This window comes from Vulpes lagopus, chromosome 6 (genome assembly GCF_018345385.1).
Source record: "Vulpes lagopus strain Blue_001 chromosome 6, ASM1834538v1, whole genome shotgun sequence".
NCBI classification, from domain to species: domain Eukaryota; kingdom Metazoa; phylum Chordata; class Mammalia; order Carnivora; family Canidae; genus Vulpes; species Vulpes lagopus.
In genome coordinates, this window is record NC_054829.1 from 41,247,650 (window position 1) to 41,260,139 (window position 12,490).

The window sequence follows — 12,490 nt, forward strand, 5'->3', positions numbered from 1 at the left end:
ATCACCCCTCCCTCACGTTAGCACAGCATTGCACTAACAGAGCACCCCTGGGGCTACAGTTTTTCCAGGGGGAAAAGAGAGTCCAAGGTGGACATCTAGCTCCCCTAGCACTGCAGGACACTTTCCAGGAGGCTCATTTGGGTCTTCACCTCATGACGACTATGGAGGGAGGAAGGGATCTGTTGGGTTCAACCCCTGAGGATCACACAGACAGGAAAGGGGCAGCAGGGCTTTCAGTAGCCAGTACTCAGATCTGACAGACTGTATTCCTACTTGCAGCAGTGCCCAAAGCAGAGATCCAAGCCAGCTGTTTTGCCCATTTGTAGAGCTGAACTGGTAGTTAATTCCACCCTAAAATAATTCTGATTTAATTGATCTGGGGCATACTTTTACATGATAAAGTCCACATGTGACAAGTCCATAGCTAACATCATACTCAATGGTAAAAGACTGAAAGTTTTTCCTCTAAGATCAGGAATAAGACAAGGGTGTGCACTCTAACCAATTCCTGTTCAACATAGTGCTGGAGTCAGAGTATTCAGGCAAGAAAAAAAAGAAAAAAGGCATCCAAATCAGAAAAAAAGAAGTAAAACTGTCTCTATTTGCTGATGACATGATCTTAACATGGAGAAAATCCTAAAGACTCTACCAAAAAACTGTTAGACTCATAAATGAATTCTGTAAAGTTGCAGGATACAAAATTAATGTACAAAATTAGTTGTGTTTTTATACACTAACAATAAAGTATCTGGAAGAGAAAGAAAATTATCTCATTTATAATAGCATCAAAAACAATAAAATACCTAGCAATAATTTAAAAATGCCTAGCAATGAACTTAACCAAGGAGGTGAAAAATCTGTACACTGAAAACCACAATACATTGATGAAACTGAAGAAGACACAAATGCATGGAAAGATATCCCTTGTTCAGTTTGGAAGAATTAGTATTTTTAAAGTCCCTATTACACAAAACCATCTATAGATTCAATGAAACCCCTATCAAGATTCCAATGGCAGTTTTTAACAGAAACAGAAAAACAAATCCTAAAATTTGTATGGAACAAAAAAAGACCCTAAATAGCAAAACAATCTTGCCAAAGAGGAATGAAGCTGGAGGCATCCACTTCCTAAATGCAAACTACATCATGAAACTATAGTAATCAGGAGGCAGTTCAAAATGGCAGGGTAGGAAGATACTGAACTCACCTCCTCCCACAGACACAACAAAGCTACAAAGACCTAAAAACTATCTGAACAAGCACCTCCACATCAAAGAATAAGAAGGCTATATGAAAATGGGTAGGAGACGCAGAGACATGGTCTCACCAAAAACCCCACCCCAGGGATGCAACCCACAGCCAAGAGAGATCTCAGAAATATAAGACTTCTCCCTGAGGAGCAAGGGCGCCCACATAAGGCGCCCCAACCTTTGGGTCCTGCACCAGGGAGATGACCCCCCCCCCCAAATATCTGGTTTGAAAGTCAATGGGTCAAATATTCAGGAAAATTATAGGGCTGTAAGGGACAAAGGCTCTGCTCTTAAGGACCCACTTGCCCCAGAAACTGGTACAGAAGCAGCAGTCTGGAAAGTGCTAGACCAAAAGTAAAGGAGATTCATTTGCTAATGTTCAAATGTCTGCTGCAAGGACAGAAATCTGGTATAATTCTGTCTGGGGACAAAGACACGGAAGGGTGCCACTTCTGGTATCCTTCCTCTATCCTGCTAATGCCAGTGAATGCACCCACTCCTGCATGCCACTCCATCAAAGCTCTGTCAAAGCCAGCTGGGCAAATGCCCAGCCCTCACATACCACTCCACCAATGGTGCAACCTAAGTCAGCTGATGTGTAGAGCCCACACAGGGCATGCCCCATAGGTGCCTGGATCTGGTGGCCAAGGGGGATTACATTTTGGTGTCCTATGGGTCTGAAATAAGTGGAAGGACAGTGCTTAGCAGGCTGCCAGCCCCAAGGGACTGCATTGACAACAGACTAAAACAACCACTGGTCTTCTTCTGAAAAAACTTCAGCCTGAGGGGTGGGTTTCACATTTACCATACATCTAAAGACTTTCAGGGAACATAGGCTGAAGGATAACATCTTTGCATTCTCACCTTGCCTCACTACAGCTTGCTGGCACCTCCCAGAAAGCGGCTCATATACTCGTCTGGAACCCTGAATTTGCAACAGTCCCTAAGGGAAGACCTCCAGATCACTTGTTCTGGAGGCCAGGAGGGACTGTGATTGTAGTCTCACAGGACTGTATAAATTTGCATACCTTAAAGATGCTGACTGAGGAGCTAGTGTCCAATCAGCCTGAAACTAGGTGCTGACTAAGATCCCTCCCTCTGGAACACTCACAGGTCTTGACACAACAACTGGAACCTGCCAAGAAAAACTTAGGCTGCTTAGACAATTATAAATGTTTGAGAGACAACCAAGAGCAAGTTAAACAATGACGTTCATCTCCTACACAAGGCAACTCCTGCAAGACCGGGAGACAGCTATTTTGCCAATACACAGAAACAACCACAGAGAGTCAAGCAAAATGAAGAGATAGGGGAATATATTTCAAGTGAAAAACAAGAAAAAGCCCTGGGAAAAAAATCTTAATGAGACAGAGTAAAGTAATTTGCCTGACAAATAGTTAAAAGTAATGGTCCAAAAGATGCTCACCACACTTAGGAAAAGAATGGATGAATACAGCAAAAAGCCCAACAAAGACAGAAAACATAAGACAGTACCAAACAGAAGTCACAGAACTCAAGAATACAATAATTGTACTGAAAAAATACAGTACAGGAGTTCAACAGCAGACTAGGTGAAACAGAGAGAATCAATGAGCTAAATCACAGAGCAATGGCACTCACCCAAACCAAGCAGCAAAAAAAAAAAAAAGAATTTAAAAACTGAAGATAGCTTAAGAGATTTATAGAATAATTTCAAGCAGAATAACATGTATTATAGAGGTCCCAGAAAGAGAAGAGAGAAAGGGGCAGAAGCTTATTTGAAGAAATAATTGCCAAAAACTTGCCTTACATGGGAAAGGAAACAGACAACTGGATCCAAGCCCAGAATTCCAAAGAAGATGAACCCAAAGAGACGTACACCAAGACACACAACTAAAATGTCAAAAGGTAAGAATAAAGAGAGAACTTGAAAGCACCAAGAGAAAAAACAACTCATTACCTACAAAGACATCCGAAGGACATCAGCAGACTTCTCAGCAGAAGCTTTGGAGGTCAGATGAGAAGAGCATGATATAGTCAAAGTGCTGAAAGGAAAAAAACTCCTAAAAAAGAATACTCTACCTGGCAAAGTTATCACTCAGAGAGATAAAGAGCTTTGCAGATAAACAAAAGCTAAAGGAGTTCACTGACATTCAACTAGCCTTATTAAGAAATGTTAAAGGAATTTAAGCTAAAAGGAAAGGGTATTAATTAGTAATAAGAAAAAATATTTTAAAAATATCACTGGTAAAGTAAATATATAGTAGTGGTTTAATCACTTATAAAGCTAGTATGAGGTTACAAGATAAAAGTAGAAAAATTACTACAAATACAGTAATTAGTCAAGGGATCTACAAAATAAAAAGATGTAAAATAGGACATCAATAAATCACAGGGCAGGGGGAATAAAAGTATATCTTTATTTTTTTTAAAGATTTTATTTATTCATGAGAGACACACAGAGAGACGCAGAGACATAGACAGAGGGAGAAGCAGGCTCCCTGCAGAGAGCCTGATGTGGGACTCGATCCCAGGACCCCAGGATCACGACCTGAGCCAAAGGCAGACGCTCAAACACTGAGCCACCCAGGCACCGCAAAGTATAGCTTTAGAATGCATTCAAACTTAACTTGTTATCAACTTAAAACAGCTTGTTTAATATATATATATACACACACACACATATAATTATACATATGTACACATATACTATACATATATGTGTGTGTGTGTGTGTGTGTATATATATATATATATATATATATATATATATATATATATACATATACATATATACATACAGGCTGTTATATATGAGCCTCGTGGTAACCACAAAGCAAAATCCATGGTAGACAGATAAAAGATACTGAGAAAGGAATCTAAGTGTAACACTACAGAAAGTCATGAAACCACATGGTAAGAAACCAAGAAAAGAAGAAAGGAACAGAGAGGAATTATAAAAGAGATGAAAAACAATTAATAAAATAGCAATAAGTACATACCAACAATTTCTTTAAATCTAAATGGACTGAATTATCTGATCAAAAGACAGAGAGTGGCTGAATGGATAAAAAAATAAGACCCATCTATCTGCTGCCTGCAAGAGGTTCACTTCAGATATATGAACACACATGGACTGAAAATGAAGGGATGGAAAAAGATATTTCAAGCTAATGGAAACCAGAAGAAAGCAGGGGTAATTATACTGCTGATATCAGACAAAATAAATTTAAAACAAAGACTGTAATAACAGATAAAGATGGGCATTACATAATAATTAAGAGGTCAATCCAGCAAAAGATATAACATTTGTCAATATTTATGTACCCCATGGAGAAATACCTAAATACATAAAGCTAATACTAACAGACCTAAATGGAGAAATGACAGCACTAAAATAACACTAGGAGGACTTTAATACCTCATTTATATCACTGGATCGACAATCCAGAAAGAAAATAATAAGGAAACATTGAGCTTAACACATTAGATGTAATAATGAATATATACAGAACATTCCATCCCAAAGCAGCAGAATATACTTTCTTCTCAAATGCACGTGGAATATTCTCCAGGGGAGATTATATGTTATCCCAAAAACATGTCTTTGTAATTTAAGACTGAAATCATATCAAGCATCTTTTCTGAACACAATATCAAACTAGAAATCAATTACAGGAAGAAAACTGGAAAAATCATGAATATATGAAAACGAACATACTACTGAACAACCAATGAGTCAATGAAGACATCAAAAAAAGAAATTAAAAAATACCTTGAGACAAATGAAATGGAAATGAAACACACCAAAAAAAGAAAACAAAAGAAATATAGCACACTAAAATCTATGAGATACAACAAAAGCAGTTCTAAGAGGCAAGTTCATAGAAATAAAGAGAAATAAAGTAGTTAAGAAGAAAAATCTCAAATTAACAATCTAACTTTACACGTAAAGGAATGAGAAAAACATGAACAAAGCCCCAAATTAGAAAAAAAAAGGCAATTATAAAGATCAGAGTGAAAAGAAGTGGAGACTAAAAAGACAAAAGACCAATGAAACTAAGAGCTGGTTCTTTGAAAAGATTAACAAAACTGACAAGCCTTTAGCTAGACTAAGAAAAAAAGAGAGGCCTCAAATAAATAAAATGAGAAATTAAAGAGGAGAAGTTACAATTGATACCAAAGTAATCCAAAGGATTATAAAAGACATCTATGAACAATTATACACCAAGGAATTGAACAACCTAGAAGAAATGAATAAATTCCTAAAAACATACAATCTTCTAAGACTGAATCATGAAGAAACAGAAAATCTGAAAAGATTGATTACTACTAAGGAGATGGAGTCAGTAATTAAAAAACTCCCAACAAAAGTCCTAGACCAGACAGCTTCACTGGTGAATTCTACCAACCATTCAAAGAAGATTTAATATCTATACTCCTTATTCTCTTCCAAAGCACTAAAGAGTAGAGAATACTTCCAGACATTTTATGAAGCTAGCATTACCCTGATATCAAAACCAGAGGACCCCCAAAATATAAAATAAAGATAAAAAATTGTGAGTCATATCAAATATCCCTGATGAACATAAATGCAAAAATCCTCAAAAAATTTTAAACTGAATTTGACAATACATTAAAAGGATCATATTCATGATCAAGGGGGACTTTTTTTAGGGAGGCAAGGATGGTTCAACATCTGCAAATCAATCAGTATGATACACCACACTACCAAAATAAAAGATAAAAATCATATGATCCTCTCAATAGATAAAGAGCATTTACAAAATTCTTTTGTGATAAAAATTCCCAACAAAGTAGGTATATGGCCACTGAAAGGCCATATGATAAGCCCACAGCTAACATCATACTCAACAGTGAGAAGCAAAAGCTTTTTCTCTAAGATCAGGAATAAGACAAGGATGCCCACTCTCACCACTCTTATTCAACATAGTATTGGAAGTTCTAGCCAGAGCAATTAAGCAGGAAAAAATATAAAGAGCGTGCAATTAGGAAGAAGTAAAACTGTCACTACATGTAAATGACATGATTTTATATAATGAAAACCCTAAAGACTCCACCAAAAAACTGTCAGAACTACTAACTGAATTCAATAAAGTTGCAGGATACAAAATCAATACAAAAAAATCTGTTGCCTTTTTCGTACATGAACAATGAACTAGCAGAGAGAAACTAAATTTATTCTGTTTATAACTGCATCAAAAAGAATAAAATACCTACAAATAAATTTAACCAAGGAGGTGACAGACCTGTGCACTGAAAATTATAAGACACTGATTAAAGAAATTGAAGAAGATACTCATAAATGGAAACTCCACATTCATGGATTGGAAGAATTAGTATTGTTAAAACATCCAAAACAATCTATAGATTCAAGGCAATTTCTAACAAAATTCCACTGTTATTTTCACAAGTAGAACAAATAATACATTTATATGAAGCCACAAAAGATCCCAAATAGCCAAAGCAATCTTGAAAAAGAACAACAGGGGCACCTGGGTGGTTCAGTGGTTAAGTGAGTGTCTGCCTTCAGCTCGGGTCATGGTCCTGGGGTCCTGGGATCAAACCCCACATCAGGTTCCCCACGTGGATTCTGCTTCTCCCTCTGCCTATGTTTCCGCCTCTCTCTCTGTGTCTCTCATGAATAAATAATTAAAATCTTTTTATTTATTTATTTATTCATGAGAGACACACAAAGAGGCAGAGACACAGGAAGAGGGAGAAGCAGGCTCCATGCAGGGAGCCTGAGGTGGGACTCGATCCTGGGATTCCAGGATCATGCCCTGGGCTGAAGGCAGGCGCTAAACCACTGAGCCACCCAGGGATCCAAAATAAATAAAATCTTTTTTTTTTTTTTTCAAAATAAATAAAATCTTAAAAAAAAAAAGAAAAAGAAAAAGAACAACAAAGCTGCAAGCATCATGCTCCCTGATTTCAAACTATATTACAAAACTATAGTGCTCAAAACAGTGTGGTATGGGCATAAAAACACACATAAGTCAGTGGAACAGAATAGAGCTCAGAAATAAACCCATGTGTATACGGTTAATTAATTTATGACAAAGAGGCAAAAATATTCAAAGGGAAAAGGTCAGTCTCTTCAATAAATGGTATTAGGAAAACTGAGAGTCATATGCAAAAGGATGAAACTGGATCACTATCTTACACCACATACAAAAATGAACTCAAAATGGATTGAAGACTTGATTGTAAAATCTGAAACCATGTAACTTCTAAAAGAAAATATGGAAGACATATATCCATATGTACATACTATGGGGTATTATTTGGCCACAAAAGGAAGGAAATCCTGCCATTTGGATAGAACTTGAGGGTATTATGCTAGATGAGATAAGTCAAACAGAGAAAGACAAATACCGTATGATCTTACTTATAGCGGGATCTAAAAAAAACTGAACTCACAGAAACAGAGTGTAGATTGGTGATCCCTAGAGGTAGGGAGTAGGGAATGAGGGAAATGGGTGAAGGTGGTCAAAGTGTACAAATTTCCAGTTATAATATGAATAAGTTCTGGGGATGTAAAATACAGTGTGGGGACTATAGTACTGTACTGTAGTTGTGAAAGATGGTAAGAGAGTAGATCTTAAAAGTTCTCCACACACACAACTGTAACTGTGTGAGGTGATAGATGGTGTTAACTAACCTCATTGTGGCAATCATTTTAAAATATATCCATGTATCAAATCATCATGTCTTATGCCTTAAACTTATGTTTATGTTATATGTCAACTGTATCTCAATAAGCTGGGGGAAAAAAGAGAGAAATAAATGAAGACTGGAAAAAAAAAGAAATAAAGACTGGATTTAAAAAAAAAAGCATGGCTAAGGTAACTGATAGCAGGATGTTAATGCATCCCCATCGATGCATCCATCAATCCATAGGAAAAATATCTGGGCCTCCTCAGGTTTGTAATCTATAGAAAAGTCTTCACTGAATTGTATTTTTTATGTTACATCTCCATTTTTAAAAATCAAGGGTTTATATTATAAAAGATCAGATAAACTACTTTTAGTATATTCTCTAAAACCACTGTCAGAAACAGCCTGTATGCTGTTTAATATCCCTCATATAAGGTTGTACGTGATTGACTTAACAGAATTCAGTTCCAAGAAAAAATTGACCTTTCCTGTCACTTGTTATTTCCATTTTTTTAAATCACACAATAAGAATGTTATAACCTCCATGTTATCCTTTTTGCTTTGTTGTCAGAAGCTAAAAACAAAATATATCCAAGTACGGTAAATACAATTACCTAAAGTTTTGGTATAATTTCCCTATTTCTGTATAAAAATTTTACGAAAGATATGTTTCCTAATATAATTCTGACTATAGCAACAAATAATGAAATGATAAATAAATGCAGCTGAGGTATAATTAACAAACAAATAAACAACAAATTAAGTAAAATGACTCCAGTACTGGCTCTGTATTTATTGTTTTAACTTCCAGGAGGAAGACTGACAGAAGAGTAAAGGACTTCTATCTTTCCAAAACCTCAGCTCCACACCTTTTTATGTCCATCTCACAATGCCTTACATGCTATAGTAATTTTCTCATATTGCTTTATACTGTTATTTAAATTAATGATCATTTTTCCTTTGAGAAAAAGGGAAAACTAAAATAAATTATTTTTAAATTCTAGAGAAATACATTCTGAGAAATCAAGATTGTTATTTACCGGAGATTTTTACTTGGTTCACAACAGCAGTGATGATGTCTGTTTTGTCGGAAGCTGAATCTCTAACACCTAGAGCATCTGGCACAGAGCAAATATTCAACAAACAACTAGATGAATGAATAATCTACTATTAACACACTATCCTTTGTCTTAGGACATATATTAAAACAAGGAAATTTTTTATTTCATTTTAACTCTTTTTAGCCTATTATTATGATGCTGTTCAAAATCAGTAAGGAAATTATGAAACAAGCCAGATGTCACTGCAATCAATATTGCATAATTTCTGTAAATCCTATTTTTTTCAGTCAATGTTGTTAGAACCTAAGGTCACTTATACTTTATATAAAACTTAAAAAAAAAAAGCGCCCCATGTTTTCTGATGCCAAAAATGTTATATCAGGCCTTAAGAAAATATTACAAATTTTCATTAAAAGCACCCAAAAACCTACCTTCTCTTTTAAAAGTCGAAAGAGAATCCATGGTATTATGCACAAAACATAGAGTACTATTGTATGCTGATTACATAAGCTAAGGCCACAGCAGAAAGCACCAATTTTAGCTATCTGAAAACAAAACAAAACAAAAAAAACATAAGTTAAATATTTACATAAAACTCTTAAGTAAACACAATAGTAAAAAGTTATTCTTTATATGAAAACCAAGCATTTGTACCATAGGTCAGGCTAAATTCAACCTCTTACATACAATCTTGCTTCCACAGACACTAATATTTAGCACCATTATTATTTTTTTATAATATTGTCCACTCTCACCACATCATTGCAGTTTTGGCCTTAAATGACTGCCTTCAACCTAAGTTTTAGAAAGTCTGTGTGATGACTAGATAAGTCCCACTAGTAATAGGATATTGTATAATTCTTAATAAAATCTGTAACTAAAACTCAGGCATCCTTTCCATTTTACTTTTTTCTCCTATTAAATTAATAAAATTGAACACTTTTTATTTAGAAACCAGGTTATGGGTGCTGTTTTTGCTCTTTTTGAACATGTGTAATTTTCATAATCAGAAAAAAGTTTAGAGAAAAAACTCTAATAGCACAGCTCTGTTTATGGAAACCACTGATAAACCATGGTGCTCTTCTCTTTAACAAGAGGCTGCCTACACTAAGATGGTTTGGTAATTCCCAATGATTAGACTGTAAGCTCTTAGAAGACAGGGTTCCTTCACATTTCAAAGGATCTTGATATTAGTGTTTGCCTTATAATTCATTGTAACTTCTTCTGAACTACTTCATTTATCCATTTGACACCAAAAAAAGTACAAATTTGGTCTTTTTTTGCAATTAGAGAGTAAGTCAATGTACCATAATGGTATATAATTTAAGGTGGTCAATCTAGAGCTTGGCATCTTACGATCACACACACACACACACACACACACACACACACACACATACCACGTGCCTGTGCAAACAAGCCTATCTTGCCCATAGGACTCAGAGGGCATTTCAATCCTCTCATTCTCCAGAAAACTTTTGAACTCTGGTAGAGAAAAAAAAAAAGCCGCATGTTTTATAGAGGCTATCATAGTTCACAGTAAAAGAACTCAGAATATTTTCTCTCTCAACATGCCTAGCTTGTCTTGACAGTAATCAGAACAGATAAACAGCATCGAAAGTTAAAAAGAAATACAGCATCGTCTAAAAATTAAATTTTAGACAGCATCGTCTAAAAATTAAAACAAAAAGTGATTTCACTTTAATCAAAATAGGTTACCTTTGATCTTTCTTTTGCAGTTGCTGCCTCCTCAAAATGTACAGTAAGAGCCATAAGCAGCCCCACAAACAGATTGTTTAAGCTAAAAACCTCTGCTGCAATGGACCACTGCCATGTTAGACGAGAAAATGAAAACACCCCCGCAGCAAGGATTCCTCCAGCATATGAGCCAGAAAGCCTGCAAATACAGATAACATGAAATCTTCTTTCCCAACAAAAAGAACCGACTTTCTTTTCCTTTTTATAAACTGTAGCAGCAGAAATTATGACAGTCACCCAGCACTATCCCAACACATTATATGGTTAATACATTACTTTGTATAATAATTTCTTCCAACAGATTTTAATTAGCAAGTCCATATATTAACTTATTAACAAACAAATGAACAAACCTGCTTGGTCTCCTATGGATTGAATGAGGTTAAGTTCTCAGATGGAACCTCTAGGATTCAAGCCAGTTCAGAAAGCCTGAAGAGATAGTAGCTGGAGAGATAACAAACCTGTGTCACTTTTCTTGCTCTATCCACAAATTAGAATGATGGTCTGGTTAAGACGGAAATATTTTGAACTGTAAAAATTAATGAAATGGCAAAACAGCTATTCAGGAACATTCATTCTCACTTCTTGTGGAGTGTTTGGGCCCAGGCACTTCCACATGACCACATTAAAGTTTATCTCCCAACATATGGCAAGATGTCATCACAATATTTGGTGATTTAAAGATCTTGAAAGCCAAGTTCTTAGTTTCTAGAGATGTCTTCTTTACACAAGGTTGAAGTTGAAAAGTGATGTATTTCTTTAAAGGGGGGGATGGGAATGTGAATTCCAATAACACAAAAAGAATCAAACGTCACACTTGGAAACAAACATCTTAATGCCAATGCTAAGAGTCAGACATTTCAAATGAATCAGGAGTCTAGATCTCAATTCCAAGATTTGATTTGAGACGAGTAATGTGGTGGGTAGAGCATATAAAAAAGCAAAACAACTTCCTATTTCACCATAAATCTAAAATAATAAAAAAGCTATTACCAATTATTTCTAACAAGTCTTGTGATTCAGCAAACATTACCATGTCTAATGGTAAATAATAATATATGGCCCTAAATCATCACTTTTATACTTTATTGTTTTGGATAAAAAGTTGTGGAGTCATTCTATGGCTTTTAATCAAGCATCATAGAAAAATAAAAATTAAAGTTTTGTTATCACCAAACTTGGTTTTGAGTTCCTTTTTGCAATATATTTTTCTTTCCCTTATAAAAATCATCAGTTTCCTATTTCTTTCAGTTTGCCATTCTCCCAGTGACCCTGATTCATCACATTGAAGGCATTTCTTCCCTCTAAATTACTTTCTGAATTCTTTTCAACTTGTATTCCTACTACCTTAGACTCAGTTAAGCTTCCTAAGTAGTCTTCTGTTTTCCAATCTATTCTGCAATATAACATCACATTAAATTTCCTAAAACATACTCTTTATGATTAGCTAGCCCCCCAATTTAAGGACTCTTCATGTCTCTAGGAAATATTCTAAATGAGTCAGGCTGGAATGAAGCTCCCAATAAGTGGTACCTAGCCACTAATCACCAACATTATCTCCACCAATCAGTTAGGCTCTTCAAAATTCCTTAATAAGACATGCCTATTCCCAGCACCATACCGTTGCTCATGCTGTACCCATGAAGTGAATGTCTTGTCAGATTTCTTCTATTTATTCAAACTCTACTCTTTTTTCAAAATTCCCAGGTTGCTAGCTCATCTTGGAACCTGTATAGCATGTAGGTGCCTATAATAATTATT

At 35.5% G+C, this 12,490-nt stretch overlaps 1 protein-coding gene across 2 annotated transcripts in view; it reads right to left on the reverse strand.

The window, feature by feature from the left end:
• TMEM260 (transmembrane protein 260) overlaps window positions 1–12,490 on the reverse strand; it is a 68,769-nt gene that overhangs the window by 34,832 nt on the left and 21,447 nt on the right. For both annotated transcript variants that reach the window (XM_041758307.1, XM_041758306.1), the window contains exons 4-5: window positions 10,691–10,868; window positions 9,403–9,516 (exon numbers count right to left, since the gene is read on the reverse strand). In XM_041758307.1, coding sequence (XP_041614241.1) covers window positions 9,403–9,516; window positions 10,691–10,868 — 292 coding nt within the window. The remainder of the gene's footprint in view (window positions 1–9,402; window positions 9,517–10,690; window positions 10,869–12,490) is intronic.